The 15274-nt window shown below is 38.8% G+C and overlaps 1 protein-coding gene and 1 non-coding gene across 3 annotated transcripts in view; both read right to left on the bottom strand.

The window, feature by feature from the left end:
- Nucleotides 1-15274, bottom strand: part of HERC3 (HECT and RLD domain containing E3 ubiquitin protein ligase 3) — a 112511-nt gene that overhangs the window by 48039 nt on the left and 49198 nt on the right. For both annotated transcript variants that reach the window (XM_090266295.1, XM_090266296.1), the window contains exons 12-16: nt 15114-15173; nt 12766-12877; nt 12191-12380; nt 10246-10409; nt 10001-10114 (exon numbers count right to left, since the gene is read on the bottom strand). In XM_090266295.1, the coding sequence (XP_090122421.1) occupies nt 10001-10114; nt 10246-10409; nt 12191-12380; nt 12766-12877; nt 15114-15173 (640 nt within the window). The remainder of the gene's footprint in view (nt 1-10000; nt 10115-10245; nt 10410-12190; nt 12381-12765; nt 12878-15113; nt 15174-15274) is intronic.
- Nucleotides 9337-9502, bottom strand: LOC150019257 (U1 spliceosomal RNA). The gene has a single exon (XR_016509589.1). It is a non-coding gene; the product is annotated as a U1 spliceosomal RNA (small nuclear RNA).

Below are 15274 nucleotides of genomic sequence, written 5' to 3'. Positions count from 1 at the left end.
AATGTTCTCCAGGTCCATCCATGCTGCCTGCCGCAAAGGGCAAACTGAAGAGATCTTAGAGGGGAGACAGGTGGGGTCGGGGGGACAAGATAAAAGGTGAAAAGATTAGCCGAAGAATATATATGCATAACCCATGAACATAGACAATAGTGTGGTGAAGGCCAGGGGAGAGGGAACGGGGGCTGGATGGAGGTGGGTAAAGATGGAAAAAATGGGGGACATCTTTAATAATGTCAAAATAAATAAATAAAGCTGTCCCTGACTCTGCACTTAAACCAATGCTTGGCCAACAGAATACACTCCATCAATTTGTAAATAAAATCTTTAAAAAAATATTTTATTGATTGTTCTGTCACAGTTGTCCCAATTTTTCCCCCTCTGCCTCTCCATCCAGCACCCCTGATTCACACCTTCGTTCATGTCCATGGGTTATGCATATAGGTTCTTCGGCTATTTCATTTCTATACTGTACTTTACACCCCCCTGACTATTCTGTGACTACCTATTTGTACTTCTTAATCCCCTCACCTCTTCACCAATTCCTTCAAACCTCCCTCTCATCTGGTAACTATCAAAATGTTCTCCATATCCATGATTCTGTCTCTGTTCTTGTTGGCTTAGTTTGTTTTTTAGATTCAATTGTTGATATGTATGTACTTATTGCCATTTTATTCTTCATAGTTTTGATCTTCTTTTTCTTAAGTCCCTTTAACATTTCATGCAATAATGGCTTGACGATGATGAATTCCTTTGCCTTTATCTTGTCTGGGAAGCTCTTTATTGCCCTTTGATTCTAAGTGGCAGCTTTGCTGGGCAGAGCAATTTTAGTATAGGTCCCCAGTTTTCATGACTTTGAGTAGTTCTTGCTAATTCCTTCTAGCCTACAAAGTTTCTTTTGAGAAATCAGCTGACAGCCTTAGGAGAACTCCCCTGTAGGTAACTAACTGCTTTTCTCTTGCTGTTTTTAAGATTCTCTCTTTATCTTTAACCTTCAGCATTTTGATTATAATTGTGTCTGGGTGTGGACCTGTTTACAACCATCTTGTTTGAGACTCTCTGTGCTTCCTGAACTTGCCATGTCTACTTCCTTCTCCAAATCAGGGAAGTTTTCTTACATTATTTTTCAAATAATTTCCAATTTCTTGGTCTCTCTCTTCTCTTTCTGACACGATTATGGTACAAATGTTGGTTCACTTGAAGTTGTTCCAGAGGCTTCTTATACCATTCATATTGTTAATTCTTTTTTCTTGTTGTTGCTCTGCTTGATTGTTTTTTGTCTCCTTATGTTCCATATCATTGATTTGATTATCGGCTTCATCCACTCTACTGCTGATTTCCTGTAAATTGTTCATTTCCATTAACATATCCTTCATTTCTGCCTGGCTCTTTTCTATCCTGTTGAAGTATTCACTGAGTTCTTTGAGCATCCATATCACCAGTGTTTTGAACTCTGCATCTGATAGATTGCTCATCTCCATTTTGTTTAGTTCATTTCCCGGAGCTTTGATCTACTTTTCGTTTGGGCCATGTTTCTTTGTCTCCTCATTTTGGCAGCTTCTCCATGTTTATTTCTGTGTATTAGGTAGAGCCGCTATGACTCCGTATCTTGGTAATGTGGCCTAATGTAGAAGGTGTCCTGTAGGCTCCAGTGGCACAGCCTCCCCTAATCACCCAAACTGGGTACTCGAGGTGTATCCTCTGTGTGGGATAAGTACACCCTCCTCTTGTAGTGGAGCTTTGTTTGTTGTTGGAAGATCAATGGGAGGCATTTATCCAGGCTAGTCAGCTGCAAGAACTGGCTGTGACCACTGACCACCAACCTCCACACTCCATGGAGCATCAGCCGTGCCAGGGCAGGACAGTGGTGCTCCCAAATGGTGTGTAGCTGTCCACTGGGTGGGCAGGCCTTGGGGTTTCCTGGGTGGTGCCCAGCATGAGCTACAAAGCAATCTGCAGATGGCTGCTAATTGTGCTGGGCCTGGAGGTTCCCAGGTGGAGCCAAACTGTGATCCAAAGCTGGCTACTGCTAGTGCCGGTCCTGGGGCTGCTTAGCCAGAGTATGGGGCTCAGGGAAGGCCCATATGTTGGGTGGGGTGGACCCTCATGTAAATACTAGGGTGGGGCAAACAGTATAAGCCAGGTTGATGGAGTCTGAGATATGGTATCTGCCATGCTCTGTGGCTCTGTGGGTGGGAGGGGGTTAAAGGAGAGGAGCAAACCCTGGCTGGTGTGGCTCAGTGGATTGAGCGTCGACCTGCGAACCAAGTGTCGCGGGTTCGATTCCCAGTCAGGGCACATGACTAGGTTGCACGTCAGGTCCCCAGTTGGGGGCGCGAGTGAGAGGCAACCACACAGTGATGTTTCTCTCCCTCTCTTTCTCCTTTCCCCTCTCTCTAAAAATAAAATAAACAAACAAATAAATAAATTATCTTTTAAAAAAAGAAGAGGAGCAATGGCCTCTGCCACCTTTTTGTCTTGGAGAAAGTTGTCCCCCAGCTCACACCCTGATGCCAGACACTTCAGTTCTTCCCCATATGCCACTGGTGCCTTTCAAGCTGCTACCCCAGTGGTGCTGGAGCTCACAGGGAGCGAGTCTGTGTAAGTTCACCATGGGCCCTTTAAGAGGAACTGCCAGAGTCCAGCAGATTTTTTTGCCAACTCCAATCCCGCTGCTTTTCACAGCCAACAGTTATGGGGTTTCTCTTCCTGGCACTGGGAGGCCTGTTGTGGGGCTGGGGCACCTTGCTCCCAAGATATCCCTCCCAAGTTTTTATCCACCATACGTGGGTGTGGGACCTGTCCATTCTGCGTTTCCACATCTCCTACCAGCCTGGATAGATATGGTTTCTTTAGTTCTATAGTTGTCAGATTTCCATTCAACTCGATTTCTGATGGTTCTGAGTGATCTTTGGTCTGTAGTTTAGTTGTAATTTTGATGTGGTTGTGCAAGTAGGTGAACTGTGTTTACCTATGCCTCCAGCTTGACCAGATGTTGTAAATAAAATCTTAATAAACTTTTGAGGAGAGGAAAAATAGTAAATTAAAAACTCACAAACATATCTAAGAGATATGTTAGTTTAATTTATCAGGGAAAAAAAGAAATCTCTTCACCAAGTTTTTGTTAGGCTATGTAATAAAGATTATTTATTAATTTAATAGAAACAGTATACATCATGTTGACCTGTAGTAATATTTCTCAAACAGAAAACTATGCTCAGAGATCTGAGAGTGCTATATGAATAGTTTTTATTTTTCTATTTTTATAAATAATATCCTAAACAAAATCAATTAAAACACATGAATGACCTCCTTATAATGGTATGTTGCCACATAATTTGCATTTATTTTAATGATTGTATTGGTTGTCACACTATACTTGATTGTCTAGGAGTTATAAAAAGAAAAGCAGTCTTCTTTGGTAAGTGATACATTTGCACCCAGGAAAGGGCCAGAGCCACCCTGGCTTTCTGCATGAATGAAGGTTTAATAGCAGCTGAAGGGAAGAAAGAGAGCTGAGTCATCCCAGGGTGAATAGGATAGGACTTGGAACTCAAGCACCAAGGCCTGATAGCAGGCAGTCCCAAACGACAATGCAAGTGGAGTTTGGTTTCAGTAAGGCTATCTGTGTTTTATTTATTTTAGTTTTGTTCGTATCTAATTTGTAAATTTGGTTCAGTTTAATAATTGTCTAAATGCTATATTAATAAGAAACGTATACCACTGGAAGTACATATTCCAATGAAATCATTTAAAAGCAATTTTAATTAAAATCCATCCTGTTTATCCTTTAAAAACAGGTTCCTTATGAATTTTGGAACATTTCCCTAGACTTAAGAACACTAATCAAAGAGAAAATTCCAGTCCAATGAGACATGGTGTGAAATCAAGGATACATACTCCAGGCTAATTTGACTCATGCTCATACCTACATATCTAATTTCTTTGAATTTAGGAATTGAAATTACTAAAATAAAACACACACCATAAAACAGCACTTTATAAAATTATCTTCTAGTCTAAGTACCTACAAAAGGTGTAAGTATCCTGCAGAAGTAGATTTTACCCTGGTGCCAATATTCAGAATTTTAAAATCTTCATCTCAGAAGAGATTTTTTTTCTCTAAGTATTATTTGCTTATTCTCAAGAGAGAAGGAAGACTTTAAATGTGTCTTGGTCTATAAAACAAGATGAAGTTTTAAACACTTCAAATGTAAAAGTAACTATGGGAGAAGTGAAAATAGGTGTTGGCATGACAGCACCCCAGTACACCTAGTAAGTAGTCCCTCTTTATATCGCGGTTCACTTTATCATGGCCTCACTGTATTGCGGAATTTTAAAAAATATTATATTTAATTATTTATTGCGGATTTTTCACTATATCGCAGGATTTTGCAGTACTGTATACATATGTTGTTATAAAGTTATGTAGGTTTAAGAGTGTAGAATATGTTTAAGAACATAACTAGTGTTTATAGAAGTGTGGAAAAGCTTAATAAGGGAGTGGGAAAGTTTAATAAGGGACTGAGAATGGTTTATAAGTGTGTGGGAAGGGTTTATAAAGCCTTAAAATATATATAAATACTAAAATAAATGCAAGGTTCCTACTTCGTGGATTTTCACCTATCGTGGGGGGGGGGGTCTAGAACGTAATACCGTGATAAGTGAGGGAATAGTGCATTTTTAAATACTGGTATTTTTGTTGGTGTAATACACAGGGTGGGTAAAAGTAGGTTTACAGTTGTGAGTACTTGAAACACAAAGTTTATTTGTAATTATTATTTATTAATTATTGTATTATTTTCCATATAAACTGTAAACCTACTTTTGCCCCACCCAATAGTTATTTCAGAGATCACTCAACATCTGTATTTCCTGACTCTCCCCAGTCCCACTCCAGTTCTCCCTGCACACCCCACCACCAGCCCTCCCTTCCACAGCTCTTATTCCCTCCCTTCAGTCCTTGCCTGCCCCCTCCTGACCCCCGACAGAGCCCAGTTTTGGAAGCACAGTAGGCTGATCTCTGGTCTGAAGAAGGACAGGACTTAAATTGTGGGCAGGGTTACCACGCTCTCAGTTGAGAAGGGTTGCTGGAAAGAAATCCAAAACTACCTCAGTTGGGAACCAGAGCCAAGGCCACAGCGCTGGTGGTCCCGAAGACCCTTCACCCAGGGGAGGACCATAGCACCAGCTCTAAGGAAAAGGAAGAAGGGTCGCCTATTCTATCAAAAGAAGCACTAGACCTCCATGAAGGTCTATGATACATCTAAAACTTTTTATAAACCTATGAGTTTTGTATTTGAAATATAATAATTTAATTTCACTGGTTTTTATTTTTGAATGCTGAATATTTTAGAAATGGTATTAGTACTGGCATTTCCTTATTACATGAAATAAATACTGAAACAGCCGTGTTATGATTTTGCTTCAAGACTGCTCCCTCTAACCTGGAAGGCTACACATGAACTGACATATTATCCCTTCCTGAGGGGCTGCTTGTCCTGGGCTGTCCATGCCCTCTCAATGAGTCTCACACACATAAAACGAGCAAAGTACTGGTGGATCACATTTCAAGTGTTTTTGCTTGAAATGGGGTTGCACTGTGACCTCAGTTCATTTTTTTTAAGTATATGAAATAGGAGCAATGAACAAGTATATGGTACAGAACTGAATAACTGGGAATATCTTTTTCTTTTCCTAAAAAAATTCCATATCAACATTTAGGGGGGCAGGAGGCATTGCACAAACACCTGGCGTGCCCAGAAGGAAACACAGGAGCCTCTGCTGCGGAGCCTGCCTGCCACCAGGTGCGCCTATCCCAACCACTGGCAATGCTGGCTCCCGGCCACCACTGCATGCTGCGGCAAAAACAGTTGCCTCTTCTTACCATGCACAATCCTCGTGCTCAGCGGCAAAACACTGCCCTCGTGTGACACACGTGGCAAGATGACTCTAGTTTTTATTTTTGAAGCATTTACGTTGTATCACTAACTTTCTCACTTCGCAGCCCTCTATGGGAGCCCACAGTCATTCATTCTGTGTTATTTCATTTTCAAGCTGTTGATGGCAGTTTATTAATGGAAATAAATAAACCACTGCCACCTCTTCTTTAAAATGAGCAAAAATCAACCACTTTAGAATGTCCTTTTGTGCTCTACAGCCCTTTACACATATGTTAATATCTCTTTGTAATTCCTTTTTCACTGCTGCCTCTGCATTGAACACCCCACAGAGGCAGCCACCATGTCCTGAACATGTCCGCATTCCCAGTGACTTGCAGGCACATGACATACATTAGGTGCTGAGAACTGATTACTGAAAAGTAGTTATCAAGGGCTTATTATGTGCCAAGTAAAGCAGTCTGCCAACTAAGGCATTTCCATGCTTTCTCCCACTTAAGTCTCATAATACTGTTATAATTCTCATTTACAAATGAGAATGCTATGCCTACAGAAATTAAGTAACTTGCCTAGGGTCACATAGTTAGTAGGCTATGGTTGAGACTAGATAGAACCCAGTTCTTTTCAAATAAAGCACGTGCTCTGATCTACATGCTATACTGCCTCAGCTACTACCAAGCTAAAAAATTAAACACGCAAAAATCTATTTATTGATGAAATATTTCTATCTATCAATGAAATATTATTCCTCCATTAAAAAAAAAAAATAAGGAAATCCTGCTACTTGCAACAACATGGGTAAATCTGAAGGTCATTACACTAAGTGAAATAAGCCAGAGAAAGACAAATACTGTCAAATATTGTGTGGTGGCACTTGTATGTGGAAACTTTAAAAAAAAAAGCAAATCCCATAGAAACAGGAGAATGGTGGTCCCCAGTGGCTAGGGGGTCAGAAGATGGGGAGACGTAGGTCAAAGGGTACAAGTTCTGTTTTAAGTTCTGAGGACCTAATGTACAGCATGGTAACTACAGTTAATAATACCATGTCGCATGTTTTAAAGTGGCTAAGAGAGAAATCTTAAAAGTTCTCATCACAAGAAAAAAACATCTGTAACTATGTATGGTGATGGATGGTAACTTATGTTACAGAGCAGTGTCCCCCAAAATCCCCAGAGCCTGTGGGTTGGGAGATGGGAAGAAGGGGACAGCTTTCAAGAGGCCTTTGCATATCTATGGCTGGTAGCTAATGTCTTAGTTATGCAAATGGCTTTGGTTCTTCCAAGGCCCCAAGGATATGGGAGGGGCTTTGACCATAGAATGGTGAGGAAAGAGCATACAGGGCCTGCGCAAGGTTCTGTAAATGGTCAGAACTGGGTACCCTGCCCACTGGGCACAAGCCACAGTCAGGGATTTAAAAATAAGGCGGCAGCCATTTTAGGGAGAGGGGAGGACATCCATGCAGTTTGTAAGGAGGTAGAAAGCACCATGTGGTTTTAGAGAGAGAGAGAGAGATATCCATGCAGCTTTGAAAGGGCAGAGAGAACCATGCGTGATCCAGTGCAACACAGCACATGCCTTCCTGGACTGTTATACAGAGGCTGATGACATCGCACCCCAGATACTGAAGGAGACAGCTAACAGATAAGGGATGGGGAACTTCTGGGCATGGTTTTGGCTTCTAGCCTTTTGGGGAGCAAGGGAAGTGCTAGGTCCCGTGGGAAAACAGGGCTCTGAGCTGAAGTGCTCACTGCCCTCCCCAGGTTGGAATATTGTAAATAAAGACCTCTTTTCCTCAATACTAGTTGTTGGGTTTTACACCAAGGTGCCATGTGAGAGAACCCCCTTTCGCTCTGTAACAACTAGACTTATTATTATGTGATCATTTCACAGTACATACAAATACTGAATCATTATGTTGTACACCTGAAACTAATATAATGTCTTTTGTCAATTATACCTGAAAAGAGTGGTTAAAAAACATAAATGTGTATATAAAATGGCTTTAGCAATTCACGTTAAATCCAAGATATCAAGAAATTTAAACTTCAGTTTCTAATAGTATTGTACCTTATACAACAAACAAGTTCCCCAGAAATCATAAAAGCTTGCATAGTAATTTCACTTAATTTTCTATTTTTCTATAATAACTACCTTAATTACTAAAGAGGAGATACGCGTTTGGCATTCAAGACCTACATTTGCTTATTAAATCTTAAGAAAAGGAAACTATAAAAAGGTTGTAAAAGTTGCTCACTTAACCTCCATTTAGAGACTATAGTCAAGATAATCTAGATTTTAACACCAGTTCTTTTTCAGTGAAAAAAAAGAATTAGGGTTCATTAGAATTATCCTATTCAGCATTAAGTCACAGATTAGAAAGTCAGAAGACTTGGTCTTTATGGCTAATTAAATTGGTGGAAAAATTGTTTGACTTTTCTGAGTCTCCATTTTCTCACCTGAAAACAAAGCAGGTGGCCTAAATAATTCATAAGGCTTATTTCAGCTCTTAACATTTCATTAATCAATGAACAATAATTTGATAGAGATCAATAAAAGAAGTTAATCTTTTTACAATTTCTAAATTAGAGGGTGAAGCAGAGTTCATTGCTAGCCTCCATGTGAAATTTCCCAGTAAACCCTATTTAGAAGACTAATCCATTTTTATTAAAAAGTATTTTGTTTTTCAACAGTAATTATAAAATCTTTTTAAAAACACAATAATGTGTCTCACATTAATCATCTATATAATGTGACAAAGAAAGTAATCTTGTTTAGTTAAATAAACCTATTTAAATAGCTTTTGGAGACCACTATTGACCTGCAAAAACCCTACAAGAAAAATGTTGCCTAAATGTTGGTAATAAATCTGTTAAACTGGCAAGAGCTCACCTCAACTGTATCTGCTGTGCATGGTTTCACTATATATTATAATAAAATTATCATTCTGTTTTCTGACATAAGTCAAATTTACACATAGTCCACAGATGAGGGGATCCTAAAAAGCCTTGCATATATCTCAAGCCAGTGTAATCGAACTGAGTTCTTGCCAAGTCCACGGTGGCTGGCAGGAATCCTCACGCAGTTCCTTGGATGGCAGGTCTAACATACGGTGAGAACTAGGTCAGGGACATGTGACGTTTTCCCTCACATAAACCTAAATCAGAGGTGCCCTACAGCGTTCAGGCAGCTGAATAAGATGACTGAAGTAGAATAGCTATTAGAAGATGATAAACAGCAAATGTCCTTTCCTTAATGTCAAAAGCAAGCTGCAGGAGGGATGTGGCACACCGATGCTTCATCTAAAGAGCAACTACTGAACTTCAGCCAATTGGTGCCACCTGGGAAGACAGGTCATGTTGCCAGATCTTTCAAGAAAAGCTAAAACTTCATTTCATATGTCTTGACATTTTTAATTTAATTTAATTAATTTCTTATTTTTCAGGAGAGAGCATGAACGCAGTCCCCCATTACCACTAATTATGCAGCCAAGTTTCCCACATTTGAGGAAATCGCAGGGGTCAGTGCATCCAGAGTGCAAGTGAATAAGCCTCGCCCTGGGAAAACTGCCTGGGAAGATCATGGTATCTGCCCGGCAAGGTAAGTATTGTCTTGACATTTTTTAATTGTGGTAAAAGACATATAACAAAGTTTACTATCTTTATCATTTTAAAGTATAAAGTTCAACAGTATACTGTATTTGCATTATTGTTCAGTGATCTCTAGAACTTTTTTTATCATGAAAAACTGAAACTCTAAACCCATTATAAAACTCTCCACATCCCCTCCTCCCAGACCCTGGCCACAATTCTACTTTCTGTTTCTGTGAGCTTGACTACTTTAGATACCTTTTTTCTTTCATGTTGACAACTAATTAAAATTTATACCATTCTGTGTGTCTGCCCATTTATGACTCCTTATAATCATTTGTAATTACTCAAAGCACTTCAAAGTTTCAAGAATGTAAAAGCCAGTGAATAAAAACAGGTGTGATACCACCACCAAAGTCAAGGACAAAATATAGGGGTCTGAAGTGCTTTCCTTATCACTGCTTATACTCTAAGAAAAGACTAAAGCTGGAATATATGCTTTATATGGATTCTTACCATGCCTGCTTGATGCAAGAACCACATGAGGTAGTCTTCCTGAATGTCCACGAGACTGGAAATCTCAGGAATGTAAAATGTATCATATTCTATATGCTTCACCTTAAGATTTACCTGATGACAAACAAAATAAGGTCAACTAAAACCCAGACAACTGGAAAATGGCTTCCCACAGGCATCTCAGTAGGACATCTGCCCTTCCCATCTATTCAGCCTGCTCCCCACTAGCTCCACCCAACGCTTACCTTATATAACTTCTCCAAAAGCTTAAGAGCTGCTGTGATGTAAGTGTTAAACAGCACAGGGATTAAGAAGGTCTTTCTTCCTCTCAGCAGATAAACAACTGCACCTTTATAGAGGTTTACCAGCTTCATGAAATATTTCGGGCACACCTGAGACCACCAGTTATCTGAAGAAAGAAAAGACGTATTTCAATATATCATCTTGATATTGATGTTTCCTGCCACTAGCTAAAAATCGCTCTAGCTAGAGTGTGAACATTAGTCTAAAACAGTTTTCTAAAACTGACTTTAAAAGAACCCATTAAAGCATTTCTGGAGAGAGCAGCAGCTGTGCAAGAATGCTGCACTTTTTTGGTAAAGCTTGATCTGATTTTTTCCTCAAAGGCTCAATCAGAGGCCAACCTAAAATTTCAGTACCAAGGGTACATGTGGACAAGATGCCAAAGCACATATTTTGGGCAGGAGCATTCAAACACCCTAGTCCTTTCAGCCCTCTTCCCAGCCGTCACTCCTGAACCCTGTGAGGGGACAGCAATGGCCACACACCCAGAGCAGCACCAGTATGACAACCACACCTTCCTTTCAAGAAGCATAATTAGTTGAAAAGCTACTATTTCTGCTTCTCACCAAACAATGCTTTCTCATAAACCAACAAGAAAGTGATACCATCAACTTCTGCTTTGTCAGAAAACTTCAGCCATATTGAAATATTTAAAAGATTAAATAATATGATGTCTGAGACTTTTAAAAAATATTCCAGCAAAAAAACCCAAAAAGATGGTGGTAGGAGACTAGATAAAACAAAAAGGGCAAAATATCCATAGTCATTCATTGCTGAGTTCCTGTAGTGTTTGTTGTCTCTACTTTGGGGTATTCTTTTAAGTTTAAATTTCTATAATTAGAAGTTAAAAACAAATTCAGCTTAAAACTGAATAATTTTGATAGCTTTGTGCCATCCTACCTGAAAAAATTAAAATAAAATTGAAAAGCCCTCAAGCTTAAAAGTCAGGTACTATATATATATACTCCTTCACAGATTGCCATCTCTCTACCTCACAGTTTATTAGCACACCTGAGAAATATGCTCCAAAGGGCTTTTGATCTTAAAAAAATAACTAAGGGCTAATGTATTATTATTGCTTCCATTACTATTTCTGTTTTTATATCTTCTGCAAAGGTGGAAGCAATATAAGCCAGTATTCTATCCTCAGGAACACAGGTCTCTTTATTCCTGGGGAGACCACACTCAAGTAACATCCTACTTAGGGAACGCAGAAGTTACTGAGCTGCAGTGAACACCTAAAAAAAAATTACCATGGGGGGAAAAAAAGGAAAAAGCCAGGAGACAGACTTTCTGCACTTGATTAGTAAAAACAGCTCAGGCGCTACTCCCAAGAGAGACACTCTCCAATTCACTGAGGAATAAAAGGTTCTTATCTCAGCAAACTGTCCGTAGCCTGCAAAAATCAGTGTGGACTCAACTGTCCTAAAAAAGAAAAACAAAACAAACATTTGGTAAGTCTCCACTAGGTCATTTTCTTCCCCTCCTTTTCTGGAGGCCTGTGTATCACCAAAACTGTTCATTTCACTCCCACCCCCTAAATTAGGTATAGGAGTAAAAACAACAGATGGACATTAAGTTTTGAGAGGCTATTAACTACTAGCAAGTATAGGAGAAGAAAAAAAATAAAGTTGGATAATCTAACTTTGTGAATATTTAAAAATCAAGATTAGTCTGGCGTGAATCATTTCGAGTAACTGAAATAACGGTTCAATCTGTTCAAATTGCAAATATGGCTAGTTAGAAATTAACAACAAAGAAAAGAGGTTAAATGTTAAGGATGTTAAATAGTAACAGATTCTTGGATCTCAAACCACCGAGAGCCACTAGGCATACCAGTTAAAATAAAAAGCACAAAACCACTAGTACCGAGTTTAGCAAATTCACCTAATACTTTGCTAGGGTTTGTATCCAGCCGCAGAATGGCCATAGCCAGGGGAATAGTCAATGTTATGTAATACTTGGAATCCTGGAGTAGGGGAAACTCAGGTAGTATTAAATATATTCGCATAGCTTCAACATCTGGTGGTGAACTTGACAACTGAGGAATCAGGCAGCTTTCAAAGCTGTTTAAGATCTGTATGAGAGAAAAGAGCATTGAGCAATTCAAGCATCCATGAGATCTAGTTACCTCATCTCTGATTCACATGCTATAGGATAGACTCTCAACTCTCATTCAGTGTATGCACTGAAGACCTCCTATGAGCCAGGCACTGGTCTAGGCATTCAGGATATATCAGTGGGAAAAAAAAAGCCAGTGTAAGCACTCTGAAGTGGCATTTCCTTAAAAAGGTTTAGTCCAAAGAGAAAGCTGAAGGTAGGTCAAATTCCCAAAGTGGATATTTTAGAACTTAAGTTTATACAAGATCTTTGTCTTTCATCTTTTTCTTTCTCTTGAAAGTTGAATTATTGCAATGAAAATGCATTTTTAAACATGCTCTTCATCAATGTAAAGAACATACCTGTTCTAGAATCATGGAATGCTGAGAGTTCATTAACTTCTCAAATAACACTCTAGTTGAGTTCAGGTCAATCCCAGGGATTTTGGGACTTGTTTTAAAATGTTCATCAATTCTAAACAAACAAAAACAAAACAAACAAAAAAGTACATAAGAAAAACAAAGCAAACACTGTAACAGGAATTTTAAATATGTAACCAAAATAGTTTATCCATATTGATCACATTTAAATTTGCCTTGGTAGACAATATGCATAAAAGTACACTTTGGAGAAGTCGGACAGAATAAACCTTTCTACAATCCCTTTTACAAGATATTCTTAAAATTTTCAAGTCTTTTTTTTTTTCTTCAAGTCAAAGTACAAGGATCATCATTTCAATTTGAGGCCATCTAGAAGTTTACAAGCAGTGTTACTTCCCTGGTTTACTCTTGTGTTTTTTTGCCTTTTTCTGTAATTGTGATACACAGGACAAGCTGTGGATGCTGTGCCCAGATGCAAACACACCCCTGTGCAAACTGGCCCACTCATCAAGTGGCAAGTAGAATCTCCTCATTTAAAAAACAGATCTACAACAAATACAACATTAATGTCTCTCTTAGTTAACACAAGAGATACAATTACATTCACCCAGGGCCTGATTTTTACTACTATTGTTTTTAACTTCCTAGCAACTAATCATTTTTTCTAATATCTCTTTTAAATGTCCAGAGCTGAACATACATATCACATCTATTAATTATAAAAGAACTAGCAACTTGCAAAACAGGCGTCTGTTTATGAGTAATGAACATTTTCAGACAGTCTTAACACCCTGTGACAGCAACATTTTAATTTATAAAAACATAAGTAGAGTTTCTAACTTTTTTTTTTAATCATAGTTATATGTATTGGAACCTAAATTGTAAAACCAAGAAAAGGGCTCTGTTGGGTCTTTTGCTGTCGTGGTTCCAAAAACAAATCTGCCCAAACCATAAAAATTAATTCTGGGTCCCATATGTAAGCTTCCATATGCTTAGATATAATTTTGCTATGCTGTTAAGAAAAACAAAATTAAAAAAAAGGAAATTATTTTATATACATATACTTATGCTTTATAAACCTGGTCTTCATTTTAATTGGTTTCTTATGATGCATTCCGTATAAGCTGGAGGAACAGAACTCCTGAAATAGCACCATTGTCATTTAAAAAAAAAAAAAAAAGCTTCACCCAGAACCTACAGAATCCATGATACTAAGGATGGATAACCTAAAAAATCTGGCCAAGAGCCATTCCCAACCTTCATAAAAGCTGTCCTTCTAGAACAAGGTTTCACCAGCCTTGATAGTATTGACTTTTGAGGCTGGATACTTCTTTGTTAAGTGGGTGGGATTGTGAGCTGCTTAGCAGCATCCTTGGCCTTTGCCTGATAGCAGTAACATACTCTTCCCCATGGTGACAAAAATATCACCAGACATTACCAAATATCCCTGGGGAAGCAAAATCAGCCTGTTCTAAAAGACCCAAATCAGCATGATCCAGAATACTTTTCCCTGAAGGAAAATGCTAAATATTGACTCTGAAATGAATTGGATAAGCTCATTCCAAATGCCCTTATGATGCAAATAAATAAATTAGCTATCTATATCTCACTGAAGAGTTTCTGAAGTGGCCTCTTGCAACCTAGTTACAGTGGGATGCAACCCAATTTGGGTGGGATGCATGAGTGGGGTTCATGCACAGAAATGACGTCTTAAGTCTTCTTGGGAGAGGTCAGAACTTGGGATCACCAAAAAACCAAAACCCATGACAAGACCTTTTTGCTGTATCAGGTTCCTGCAGAAGGGATAAGGCCAAGTCAAAAAACGCTCTTATTTCCTACCTGGGAGCTCAGCCTAAATGTAATTTCCTAGTGACCTGGGCTGGACCTGAGTTCAAGAAGTCCTGAAGTCTCCTTAGACCTTCCCCCTAAGCTCACTCTTTTTGAGAAAAATAAAATCTTTTGGGATAGCAAACCAAATAAATCAATGATATTACTTAGAGAATTAAGAATTCAAGAATAAATACTGCAAACATGGTAGAAGTAGTAACATTTAGAATATCCTGAAAAATCTTACTTTTAATTATACAAGTCTTTCTGAGATACAAGCCTCTCTGCTAATCTGCTCCTCTACCAACCAGGCATGAATCAGCATGGCCCTTCCTGATGTCTTCTCATTCATCATTACTAGGCATTCTCATTTCTGCACAAATCATCAGCTTATCCACTGAATTAAGGCCAGCCACCATCAAAGAGAACAGAAGTCTTTCAGCCTTTACTGAGTAAGTATCTGCATCACATGTGGATATTTTTTAAGACTCGAAATCACTTACTTTTTCTCGAGAAAACTTCCATTCCAACAGGCTGCAGAAGATAATATCTGAATAATACCACTGGTCAGAGAGAAAAGGGGAGGAGAGCCTTTAATAATTATGAATAGTTATTTAAGCAACAGCAATAGATATCTATTCTAGGGTTTCATTAATAGAAATTT

The sequence above is a fragment of the Furipterus horrens genome, unplaced genomic scaffold (assembly GCF_987537825.1).
Source record: "Furipterus horrens unplaced genomic scaffold, mFurHor1.1.pri manual_scaffold_2, whole genome shotgun sequence".
Lineage (NCBI taxonomy): Eukaryota > Metazoa > Chordata > Mammalia > Chiroptera > Furipteridae > Furipterus > Furipterus horrens.
The sequence above is the reverse complement of the archived record's forward strand: the minus strand, read 5'-3'. Positions and strand labels throughout refer to the sequence as shown.